General features: G+C 37.4%; 1 protein-coding gene across 1 annotated transcript; it reads left to right on the top strand.

Annotated features, from left to right (window-relative positions):
* Positions 1-298: 298 nt before the first annotated feature.
* Positions 299-12853, top strand: LOC121725589 (cardioactive peptide). The gene is made up of 5 exons (XM_042112614.1): positions 299-426; positions 9417-9530; positions 10496-10577; positions 10774-10838; positions 12289-12853. The coding sequence occupies exons 2-5, from the start codon at positions 9456-9458 to the stop codon at positions 12445-12447; spliced, it is 381 nt and encodes a 126-aa protein (XP_041968548.1). The 5' UTR covers positions 299-426; positions 9417-9455; the 3' UTR covers positions 12448-12853.
* Positions 12854-13229: the final 376 nt, after the last annotated feature.

The following is a 13229-nucleotide window of genomic DNA, read 5'->3' as shown; positions in this document are numbered from 1 at the left end:
AACAATATTGACCAGTTGATAACGATAAAGGGCAGTTTATCCATACGAATATAAATGCGAAAGCGAGTCTGTGTGTCTGTCTGTTTCTTTTTGTTGACTTCTTCACGCCCAAACCGTTAAATCGATTTTTCTGAAATTTGGTTATATCTTAACTCCCGGCATAGACAAACTGGTCCCGGGAAAGGATATGTTCTTTTCCGGGACGTAAGATACCTAAGTATCTTTACTTATCGAAAAAAAGAATTTAAGCATAACGCTGTCGCGGGTGTCATTTAGTATAATAATAAATAGAAGGATAGTTCATTATAAAAAAAAAAAAAACAATGCGACTCCACAGATTTCCTGGTGCGCCTCAATCCGCCCGCCTTGGAGCGTTGTATATAAGCGTTGGGCGGGCGGCTGCACCAGCAATCGAGCCTCAACCGGGTAAGCACCACTAACTTACTACCTTCTTTATACTTACTATACATATTACTTATATAGAATACGACAAATATCATTGTCTTACTTTTCATACGCGTACGACAAAAGTAAAAACTATTTTGTTATTTTTTAAAACCAAATATATATTTGTGAATTGTGTAATCGGAAAGATTATAAATATTTAAAAAAAGTTTTTCGTAATTATTTACAATAATATTTTACCGTTACTTAATAATAAAAGTATTATGATTTTAAAATTTGATTTACTGTAGTAAACAAGGATCATCATCATTTAGTGCGTCTCTTCTTATTGAAGTTCGGCGGTCAGCTGGTTGAATTTCTTCCGGTCCTGGGCTAATTTCTTTAATTGTGGGTAGCTACAATTTAAGTATTGAAATTCTTTTCAAAACTTTCCTTTTGTAAAAAAGAATGATTAACTATTATTATTTAGTATACAGTAAATGTATAGTTACGTGAGTTACCGACATTGCTGCATATAAACATAATTACATAATACCTCTAATATTACTACAACTACTAAACTAACAAACGTATATACCCAGTACAACTAAGCTACGGCTAATTAATAATTAAACGGCTTTACTGATTTTAACAAAATTTTATATGCATATTCGGTGGGTCTGAGAATCGGCTACTGGGTACTTTTTATATTGATAAGTGCATTTGTTGAATAAATAATAGTAAATTATTACAACTCGAGACTGACGGCGACCATTGTTTGTGCAACGGGATAGCGATGGACGTTGCCATGGTAATTGGTAACATACTTATTTAGTCACTTCAATAAAATAATATGGGCGAAATATTTTATATATGGCAAAACAACGTTTGCCGGGATAGCTAGTAATATATATAATAACTTATTTTTTTTAATAAACCGTAATAATAATGAGAGAAACGAAATAAATAAAATATAAGTATAGACAAATAAAAAAATAGGAGAAGTAAAAATGATGGATTACAAGCGAAAAAGGCCAAAAAATCACGTTTCTTATATGGGAGACCCCCTTAAATATGAATTTTATTTTGTTGTTATAGCGGCACCAGAAATATATATAGCGGTTCTTGAGATACAGCCTGGAGACAGACACACAGACAGACGGACTGACAGACGGACAGACATCGAAGTCTCAGTAATAGGGTCCCGTTTTTACCTTTTGGGAACGGAACCTTAAAAATAGACCACATAATATAAGAAAAAGGCAATATATTTCGAAGGACCGTAGAACAACGGGCTACGGCGCTACGTACGTAGAACTCGGGCTACGTACGTAGAACAACGGGCTACGGCGCTACGTACGTAGAACTCGGGCTACGTACGTAGAACAACGGGCTACGGCGCTACGTACGTAGAACTCGGGCTACGTACGTAGAACAACGGGCTACGGCGCTACGTACGTAGAACTCGGGCTACGTACGTAGAACAACGGGCTACGGCGCTACGTACGTAGAACTCGGGCTACGTACGTAGAACAACGGGCTACGGCGCTACGTACGTAGAACTCGGGCTACGTACGTAGAACAACGGGCTACGACGCTACGTACCGTGTAGTGCTAGGGTCAATTCAGACCGCAACGCGACGAGGCGAGACGAGGCGCGGCGCGGCATACATTTGTATGGACTTGACAGATTTCAATTGCGTGAGACGTCTTGCGAATCTGTCAATTCCATATTAATTTAGAAATGCATCCACGCGTCGCGGTCTCAATACCTACACGTATAGCTACGGGCTACGGGACTATGAAGTCTCGAAGTCTCCAAGTCAAAACGGCCTATCAAGCTAAGAAGCTGTAGCTTTTTTTTAATTTTTTTGATAAAATTAGTTACTGATACAATTTATGTTAATACCTTACTAAAACAGATTAACACAGCGATTAACTATACTGTCTGATAGTCTTTGACACGTCAGAAAAGTTCCGTAAATATTTTCACTTGTTTCAAGTATAGTATGGTTTCTGTAACGCCTCCGTGGTCCAGTGGTTCAGAGCTTGGCTCTTGACTCGGAGGTCGTGGGTTCGATTCCCGCGTTGGAAACATGTTATTTCCAAGTTTGGTTAGGATAATGTAGGCTGATCACCTGATTGTCTGACAAGTAAGATGATCCATGCGTCGGATGGGCATGTAAAAGTCGGTCCTGCGCCTGATCTCTCGCCGGTCGTGTCGGTCTGCCGTCCCACTGGGTTATGAGAGTAAAGGAATAGAGAGTGCTCTTGTGTACTGCGCACACACTTGGGCACTATAAAATTACTCCTGCGTAGCTGGCCTGGTTTCAATGAAACCGGCCACCGTCACCGAAACCGGTGTGGGAGCTATTATTATAGTTTCTGTAGAATTCTATTTTGCGTGTACTGAGCCGCGGGAGCATCTAGGTGTGACGCCGTTAGTGCACTGACGCTGCAAACCGCAAAAGCGGCTGAAAAATGTACTGTCGCGCGTCAAACGGCACGGTTCTTACGTATTTTGCGACAGGTAAGCAAAAGGCTGTTGATAGCAGATGTTGCTTTATATTTGCCGTGGTGCTTTCAGCGGGGATAAAATGGTCACATTTAGCAATTCCTCTCAATCAATTCAGCAAATGAATTGTCAAAACTGTCAAACTGACAAATGTCAAATCAGTACAAAAATACAGAAATGTATTGCAAGCAGAGTTGCATTTTGCGATTTTATAAAAATGAATCATATCATGATTCATATCATGATTCTTCAAAGCGGTCATTTTAGCCCCGCTGTTTGTACCATCGAAGAAATTGATTCATAGGCAGTCGACGGACCTACGTCATTTGGTCGCATTATGTCAATTCAATATTCGCCAATAGTCACTCTTCTGCATGCTGTGTACGTTATTTTTCATCTCGTTTGTTGACAGATTTTTCGGTCGGTGTACTAACGGCATTATATAAAATAAAGTTTTTTTTAAAATGATAATAAGGGGGTAAACGAGCAAACGGGTCACCTGATGGAAAGCAACTTCCATCGCCCATGGACACTCGCATCATCAGAAGATCTGCAGGTGCGTTGCCGGCCTTTTAAGAGGGAATAGGGTAATAGCGGCCCTCCCCTATTACCCTATTGATGGGATGGGATTCCCACCCCTGGGATGGGAAGGGAAGGGAATAGGGTAAGGGATTGGGCCTCCGGTAAGCTCACTCACTCGGCGAAACACAGCGCAAGCGCTGTTTCACGCCGGTTTTCTGTGAGAACGTGGTATTTCTACGGTCGAGCCGGCCCATTCGTGCCGAAGCATGGCTCTCCCACATCTACGTCATCTGGTCGCATTATGTCAATTCAATATTAGTCGCCAATAGTCACTCTTCTGCATGCTGCGTATGCGTTATTTTTCATTTCGTTTGTTGACAGATTTTTCGTGTTCTCAACGTCGCGTCGGTGTACTAACGGCATTATATAAGATGAAGTTTACTTTTTATTAATCGTATCAATCAAGGCACTGCCAAAGTGTATACTAAATCTTCATAATGTTCGTATAACCGCGTATATTAAGCCATAACTCTACTTCACTTGAATAAGCGTTTGTCTTGTTTAGTTTAGTTGAAAAACTTGCTGGATTATTTATTATATATATATAAGTAACACAAAGAGAAAGAGAAGAGTGATATCATCTATGGACTTTCGCTCATGTTTTATGTCTCTTTTATAAAATTACTAGCCGACCCCGCAAACGTTGTTTTGCCATATAAATAATTCCAAAAACTAAAAAAAATATTTAAGGGTGAACAACCCTTATTACTTAGGGGTATGAAAAATAGATGTTGGCCGATTATCAGACTTACTCAATATGCTCACAAAATTTCATGAGAATCGGTCAAGCCGTTTCGGAAGAGTACGGGAACGAACATTGTGACACGAGAATTTTATATATAAGATTTATACCAAGAAATACTTTACAAGTTTTACTTAATCTAGTTTAAGTCTATCGGCATAGTGGAATTATTGAAAATTTTCTTACAGCAAAAACTTAATAATTACTAGCATATGGCTGTTTAAAATGTTACTGTTGTTTTTAAATGCTGTAAGTTTTACCAATAAAATTAAATTAATAAAATATTGGCTAGTGAGCAAGTCGTCATAAACGCTTATGCACTTACGCAAAAGAAACCCGCGTAACTTCTAAACGATGTTAAACTTCAACTCGACGATTTTATATAAAAAGCTCTTTCTTGATTAACCTACCGCACAAAAATCTGAAGTTAAGAGATAAAAGTATGCCCACGTATCCGCCTAGTCTTAAAATTATACGAGGGTCGTGAGTGCGGGTACATATTTGATGAACCATAATCTGATCAGCCGGCGAAGTGAAGGAAACGATTACAATATCGAGAGTATCACTTTAAAAACCCACGGGAATACTTAACTTATAGTGTAGTGCATAAAGTACAATTTTGGAACGGTATTTTTGAAATTCAACGCTGCGTCTCGGTGACGTTCAATCTGTATTTTGGAAAAGCAGTGCAGAGAAAATTGCGGGAATGACATTATCAGGAAAGTGAATTAGGTTTGTTAATATTGGCATCTACTTTCTTTCTTACTCGCAACTAATATTAAGGAATTAATAAAAATCTGAACATTTTCCAGCAGTTAGTTAGCGATCATCTGTGGCTAAGAACTTTTAATCATGTCAGCTTTCAATAAAACTAGATCAAAATCGGACAACCCGTTTGGTTGCTATTATACCTCAGACAAACACACATACAGACAGGTCAAACGTATATTACCCCTTTTTACAATGGGGGTTAAAATGCAGTGCCTCATGTTTTGTGTTAAAAAGATATTTATGTGTTAAAAACACTATTTATGCGTTGTAAACACCTTCGCTAAGTGCTGACCCCGATCGCGGTATCAATTACTCTTGTATCTCGATCACGGTGACAGTTCTATAGAAATTTCAACACGCACTTTTCACACATACCTACTCTGTAAAATAAAATATTTTTTATCTAAGTTTAAACTATAAACCAAGCTCATTACAAGTGGCTTCTATATTATAATGCTGTCAATTTAGTTACGTTTTACCCGTGTTAACAGAAATACAATGGCAACAACGAGTATTTTTATTTCATTTAGATCAAACCGAATCGATCGTGAGCATTATTCAATACATAAGCAATATTGTTTCAGATACCAGCATAGTAATATTACAGAAAGAATTGTTTTAAATAGATGTTGTTACACCAATTTAACGGTAGTTACATTCATAAGTATTAGAATAGGCAGTAAGGATATAGACAACTTTTTATAACGGCGAAATGTTCCCGTGTGATTTTCAATTCGTGAAAGTAATCCTTGTGTCATTGACATAAAAGTCATGTATAAGCACTCGAAGGTAAAATAAATATGGACTGCAGTTGAAGTCTTTGTTATATCATCTTGAATTAAAAAGCTTTAGATGTTACGCCGCGCCGCGGGGATCAACCGGGGCGGGGTCGTTGGTCGAGTTACACTAAACACGTTGTACTAGTAGTAATAGTAGCAGTGGTACATCTAGATTCTAGAAATAATACTACTACGACATATTATTTAAGCTACTTCTAGAGTCTAGAAATAGCTTAAATCTAGACACGCGGTAGCGTGACAAGCCAAGTTTCAGCATAACAGGGCCTGTAGACAAGTGGCAAAGCGCTAACGCTAGCGCTACAAAATGTATGCGATTTGACATAAGTCATCGCTTCGCTAGCGAATACTAATGTCAAATCCATACATTTTGTAGCGCTAGCGTTAACGTTAGCGTAAGCGTTTTGCCACTTGTCTACGGGGGCTGAACTGGCGAGCAGCACCGTGTGTTATATTACACGAACCATTTGCAGCTACTTTTGACCCCCTCATAATCTTCATTTTTACATTTATGTTTTTGGTGGGATGTTGGTTAACTTGAAAAAGTAGTTTGATCGTCTTCTACATTTCTGCAGCGGGCTTATTCTGTCCAAAGTTTGTCTCTCATATTGCCGTTTTCGAGTTAATGAATGTTTAATTTTGGTGGATATAGTCGGATTATAAATTACAATTTATATCTGAAAATGAATCTGGAAACCGCTCCAAATCACTTAGAAATTTAAATAGACGAAGCCCCAATTTGCTAATGGTTCTCGATGACATAATATAAATTTGTTTTTTATTGAAAAACAATCCATACCTATTACCTATATCAAAGACCATGGCTCCTTAAAGCTATTTCGCAGTAAGGCATTGAAAAGTTGTACAGTTTCTTCTTTTATGGCCTACGGAAGTATTCGCGAGCAGAAACTAGTGAAGACGAAATCAAATGATACATAACATGTTAGATTATTCCATTTTTCTGAGTATAACATATTGTAAGTCGTAAAATTCTGAGCATGCCCCAATAGAAATAAAATTAAACGCACCAACGTGCGATGTATCGTGAAATACGATTTTACTTTCAATTGATTCGTTTCAATAAATATACAACCTAGCGAAAAGAAAAGCTTTGCTAAATTATTTTTAATTTAATAATGAGATTAGTCTAATGGATGAAGTTGCTTCCAGAAGTTCCGGAATATGTCATATTATAATATGGACGCTGTTAAAGATTTATGTATCACTAGCTATTTGACCGAGCTTTGCTCGGTATTCGATAAAACACGAATAAAATGACATTTTCTAAAAATTATTCCTAGCTAGATCGATTTATCGCCCCCGAACCCCTATATACTAAATTTCATGAAAATCGTTGGAGCCGATTCCAAGATTCCAATTATCGACTATGCAAGCTATATAATTATCTCATAGCACAGCAATATCACGCACCATATAATATTATGGACACGTTAACATTCAGTGTTAACTGTTAAGTGTACTGTATTTAGATATAATATTATTGGCATAACTCATACTATAACAACGAATGGTGCGTTATTACTAGCAGAGTAATAGCAAGAAGTATTATCGGCAAATCGTTATTTTAACCAACTTCCAAAAATGAAAGAGGTTCCACCTTATATGATTCGCTGTCGATATTTTCTACTAACTAAAGTAGGCCCCAAAAGAACAAAATCTGCGGCCAGTGTTAGTGTCTGTTAATTTTTAACTCAATCAAGGGAAGTTGACACAGGATCAGAACTAACGAACCGTAAACACAATTGACTTAAGTAACTAAAGATAAACCATAGTTTTTATTTGTTTTTACTTTTTTAATACTAACGCAAACGGCCGCAGTCGGGGACGTTTGACGATTATTCTTTGAACTTAAATTTAATGAAGAGCTTAACAGACAATGTACGGCTTATGTAAAAAAAATCGTTTTATTACAGTTAAGTAGTCGTTAAGTAATTAAAATTCTTATCTGAATGTATCTGAGGTCATATCAAATTGTCAAAGAAAAAGTTATGCGTGTTCTTTAATTTTATAGTTAATTTTACGTAGTTATATCTAACGCGATCTAAGGCGAATTTATAAAAATCGGAATAAGAACAATGATTGATAGCAGAAGTGTATTTTTCTCATTATTTCTAGTGTGCATGCGTACTTTGCGGAGTCCCAAGACTGCGCGGACCACACTTATACAATGGCTGCTCTAGGAACTAAACCACACATCTAGTATAATTTAATTAGTGACGAAACTTTATGATGTCACCGTAAAATCAGGTGTGGTTTATGGTTTTATGATTATTATTCTATCACAGCCCACAGGGGTCACCAATTAGTTTCGCTCGGGGTCCATTTTAGGAAATAAAATGACCTTCGCTGTCCACACAGTAAAAAAATTAGTATGCAAAGTTTACAAATCAATGAAGAAAGTGTCAATTTTTGTACCTAATTATCTCTCTGATGTTAGGTGTGAAATTGGTGTAAGCTATTGGAATTCAATCCTGGAGATGTTCATCGAGACCGAAATTTATTTTAAACGAAATTATAATCTTTGAAAATGCTTGGTCCGCACACAATGGGTCGGCGGTCCGGATGCGGAAAGCGGTCCGCCATTTGGTGACCCCTGTTCTATCACGATAGCCGTACTCTCGTTAACATTGTTTGCATAATTCAAACGTAGTTATGTCTATTGTGGTAAAAGCATTATATTTTGTGATATCACTATGGATTATCCAAACAATGCACAAATTTTCGCATTCATTAATGCGAAAGTTTGTCAGTCTGTCTGTCACCTCTTCTTCTTACTCCTAACCGCCGAACCGATATTGATGAAGTTTGGTAAGGAGCACTTTGAGTCCCGAGAAAGGACATAGGATACTTTTATCCCGGCACGGTTCCCGCGCGATAAATAAATTCTATTCTTTTTTCTATTCTGTCATTTATCGCGCGGGAACTGTACATTTTTCCGGAATAAAAAGTTATCCTTATGTTCTGTCTCAGAACTCAAAACATCTACCTCCATATATATATAGATACCAAATTTTATCCAAATCGGTTGAGCCGTTTAAGCGTGAAGAAGTAACAGACAGACAGACAGACTTTCGTATTTACAGTATTGGTAAGAAATAAGACTATAATGTACTCGGCGAAACGAGGGTTATTGACCTTTTTAGTCTAGGAGCTACATGAAAAATGCTCGCACTGTATTTAGAATACTTAAGAATAAAATTGACCTCTTATAAAGACACCAGCTGTCCCGGCAAACGTTTCTTTGCCATATAAAGTATTTCGCTCGTATTATTTTATTGAAGTGACTAAATACTATAATAACAATGTCACCATGGCAACGTCCATCGCTATCCCGTCGCACAAACAATGGTCGCCGTCAGTCTCGAGTTGTAATAATTTACTATTATTTATTAAACAAATGCACTTGTCAATATAAAAAGTAATCAGTAGCCGATTTTCAGACCCACTGAATATGCATAATATAAAATTTGGTTAAAATCAGTAAAGCCGTTTCGGAGGAGTGCGCGGCCTAACATTGTGACACGAGAATTTTATATTTTAGAAGATTTATAATCTAACCTCATTGGTCTCGAAACCCCGAGTAACTCAAATTCATCTGTTTCAGATTAGCCAACATTACCAAACGGACTTTCCCGCCGGCGCCATGTCTAACGTCAGCTGCGTGTTGTTGTTGCTTCTGGTCGCGCTGATGTTCTTCAACTGTTGTCACACGGCCTCCGTAAGTAATACTCAAAATTCAATAATTATTGTTTTCAAATAATAATAATAATAATAATAATAGTAGTAATTATAATAGTAGTAGTAAGGACTAGCACTTTCTTGCGTCTTCGGCCTCACGATGTAGACCAAGGGTGGCCAACACGCGGCCCGCCGTCTGTTACCTTGTGGCCCGCGGAGCCGAGCACATTTTTTTTAAGTTAATACTAAAATTACCTTATCATACCTTCTATAACAAGCAAACTAAACACTTATTTTCTTTTACTTTTAAAATTAACACATGCTTAATGCTTTATCTACATAAAGTGGGGCTAGCTTTAAAAAATAACGAACTAAGCGCGTGACTGAGGGGTGTTTTCTTTGTTTATTACTGCACATTTTTTTGTTCTAAGCTCTAACTAAGTTCTAATAGGAAAAATTTGTATCCGACTTTGACTGTGCGCAGACGAGTATACATAAAATTTGGTAGTGTGGCCCGGGGTAATATTCTATTTCCGAATTTTGGCCCAAGTGTCGAAAAGGTTGGCCACCCTTGACGTAAACAATACTTCGCATGCAAGCTCCTAGGAATTGGGCGTATTTTGTGATTTAGGTATATCAAACTAGATGTTGCCCGCAACTCCGTTGCGTCAGTATCCGTTAATCGCGCGGGAACCTTTCATTTTCCGGGATAAAAGCCTTTTATTTTATCTCGGATCTTTTTATTTGAATTTTAGAAAGTATCCTATGACCTTTCCCGGGACTCAAAGTATCTCCATATTTGGTATGGAGATACTTATTCAGAAAAATCGGTTCAGGAGTTTGAGCGTGAAGAGGTAGCAGACAGACAGACACACTTTCGCATTTATTATATTAGTATAGATTATTGCTGCTAAATAACTTATAGGTACACTGTTTTACGCGTCTTTATACTTTATAGCAAAGCTAATATTGAGTAATAATTAATTAATAATTATTTAATTTCAGATTCCAAGAAACTTCGAGTCCAGATTGTCTGATGACATGATGATGGCGCCGAAGAAGCGGCCATTCTGCAACGCGTTCACAGGTACACCTACGATGTCATTATAATTGTCATCTCATTTAATACAATGTTATGTCTTTCTCTGATACGGTCTTAAAGTGACTTGAGAGAAAAAAATTGCATTCTATAATATTACTTTTTAGCTAATACAATTCAATATTATCAAGTCGCTTGCTGTGACACAAAACAAGAGGTTATCCAAAATCTTATTGTTTTTCAGGATGTGGACGCAAGAGGTCTCTATCACCCGGAATGCCACCACAAGAACTGGTGAAGCAGCGACAGGTGAATATTTAAGCTATTACTAGTGCCTAGTTTCCAGCTCTGGATTTATGAATAGATGTATAGGCAGTATAGGCCAGGGGTCACCAATTAGTTTCGCTCGGGGTCCATTTTCAGGAATGAACCTGACCTTCGCGGTCCGCACATTTTATAAAAAATATATTTAAGAAAAGTAAGGTACTTAATTACGGAAATTACAAAGATCTGATGTTTAAAGTTAAACTGGTGCAAGCTATTGGTATTAAATCCTGGAGATGTTCATCAGTAAGTCGAGACTGAAATTTATTTTTAACGAAGTTCACCTTCGAAAATGCTCGGTCCGCACACAATGGGTCGGCGGTCCGGATGCGAACCGCGGTCCGCCATTTGGTGACCCCTGGTATAGGCCATGGCCTATGGGCGGCAGCGTCCTAGGATGGCGGCAGAGTTCGTACATGGGGCGGCAAAATTAAAGTGGCCTAAACTCATAAAAAATTTAAATACGGCCCTGCTAGTATCTGAGACATTTATAGTTTTGTAACAAAACTAAGTAATAATACTTTAGGCCCCAGCATCATGAATTTGCTCGTACAAATCACAAAAAAAGTTTGCTCTTTCAGCACTGCTACTTACACAGTGAACTCAAAAACACCCTAAAATTAATAACCATAAAGTTAATATACCTAGCGGAATAGGGAAACAAAGGCCTGAGCAAGAGAGATGTCACTATCAGTAACACTGCGTGGTAAAAAGAGACGTGTGATACATGACAACAGCACTCTTTTTTTGACGTCCAGTCGGCACGTGCCGCACGTTGACAATTTAATCTCATAGAAATCATGTTCAATCATGCTTGTGTAAGTGTACGTACGTACACATATTTTTACACACATATGTAAACCAATTTCGGTTACGTTTGACAGCTCGAGATTGTTGCTCTATTCCGCTAGGTATATTAACTTTATGTTATTAACACAGTTTAGTTTTATTACACCGTGTATTGCATGCGTGCATTTTCGATTGGTTAATTTTTTGACCATAGCGAATCAATACCGCCAATGAAAATCTCCTGTTCTATTATTTTAAATTCTAAAGTGTGTCTGTCTATCTAACCCGTCTGTCTGTCCGTCTAACTGTCAGTCTGTCACCTATTCACGCCCAAACCGCCGAACCGATTGATTTGAAATTTGGTATGGAGATACTTTGAAAAGGATATAGAATACTTTTCACCCTGGAAAAATGCACGGTTCCCTCGCTGTAAACGAATTTTGGCGCAAGGGCGCAACGCAGTTGTAGGTGTCATCTAATATCCTAAAACTTCACTTAACTATACACTTTCACAATTATTATAATACTAGTATGTTATTCCCAAAACCGATAAACCTTTTAGGTTTTTGTATGGGAAACTATGTTATGTTTTTCTTGTATATTGTAATGCTTTGAATAAAGGAATTCAAAAAAATAAATATTCCAGTTGGTGGATGAGGACTCGATCGAATCGCTGCTGGAATCGGAGAACGCCATCGACGAGCTGTCCCGACAGATCTTCTCCGAGGCCAAGCTGTGGGAAGCTATACAGGAGGCCGGCGCAGAACTCGCCAGGCGGAAGCAGAAGGAAGCTTATAACAACTAATCCAATTAACATTATGCGTAAGTTCCGAAATTAAACCCAGCTAAGGCTCAAGGCTCCATGTATCAAAATTCTGACGCCTTAAAGTACTATTGTGAAAAGTCTTTCGTATTTACTGGTCTGTTTAATATTTTAAATAATAATTAAATCCCAAGATTATACGTCAATGTACAGGCCAGAGCCCAGAATATTTTGATTTTTGGAACGAATTCATTGTATAGCGTCGATTCTTGACGCCATAAGCAAGTATACTGGGTCATATTTCGGAACTCACCCTATATCTAAACGCCAGATGGCGACCAAAGATGGCGCAACAAAACTTTAAACAGCTATGAATCTATTTAATCTAACTCGAGTAGGACTCTGGAAGGTGAAGTAATAATTAAATTAAATCTTTAATTATTTTCTATTACTTATTTTTAAGGTAAAATATTAAAATGTGTTAGGAGCGATTCATATATTTTATTATAAATATTTGTTTGAAGTCATTGATTGTAAGAGGATGATAGTGTAAGGAACTTTTGTGTGCGATAAAAAAATAAAGCAAATGCTTCGATAAATAATATTTTTATTTGTTCCTATACCATGTAACACTTAAAGTAAGGGTCAGTCATATCTGACGAAACATAAAAGAAATACAAAATTAAAGATCAAATAACTTGATGTAGACATTTCATTTTTTATCGTTAAGTATTATATATTCATCTTTACGTTCGTAAATCGTAATATCAGTAGAACTGACCCTAAACTATTGTATTACACACAAAATCCTTCTAGTAAGATTA

This window comes from Aricia agestis, chromosome 3 (assembly GCF_905147365.1).
Source record: "Aricia agestis chromosome 3, ilAriAges1.1, whole genome shotgun sequence".
NCBI lineage: Eukaryota > Metazoa > Arthropoda > Insecta > Lepidoptera > Lycaenidae > Aricia > Aricia agestis.
Note: the sequence above shows the minus strand (reverse complement) of the source record. Positions and strands in the feature narration are given on the sequence as shown.

Excerpts from the sequence above, each read along its gene's own strand:
- LOC121725589 (XM_042112614.1), top strand. The coding sequence starts at position 9,456 with ATGTCTAACGTCAGCTGCGTGTTGTTGTTGCTTCTGGTCGCGCTGATG. Across the intron at positions 9,531-10,495 it reads ACTGTTGTCACACGGCCTCC|ATTCCAAGAAACTTCGAGTC; the intron begins GTAAGTAATACT and ends ATTTAATTTCAG. Across the intron at positions 10,839-12,288 it reads AACTGGTGAAGCAGCGACAG|TTGGTGGATGAGGACTCGAT; the intron begins GTGAATATTTAA and ends TAAATATTCCAG.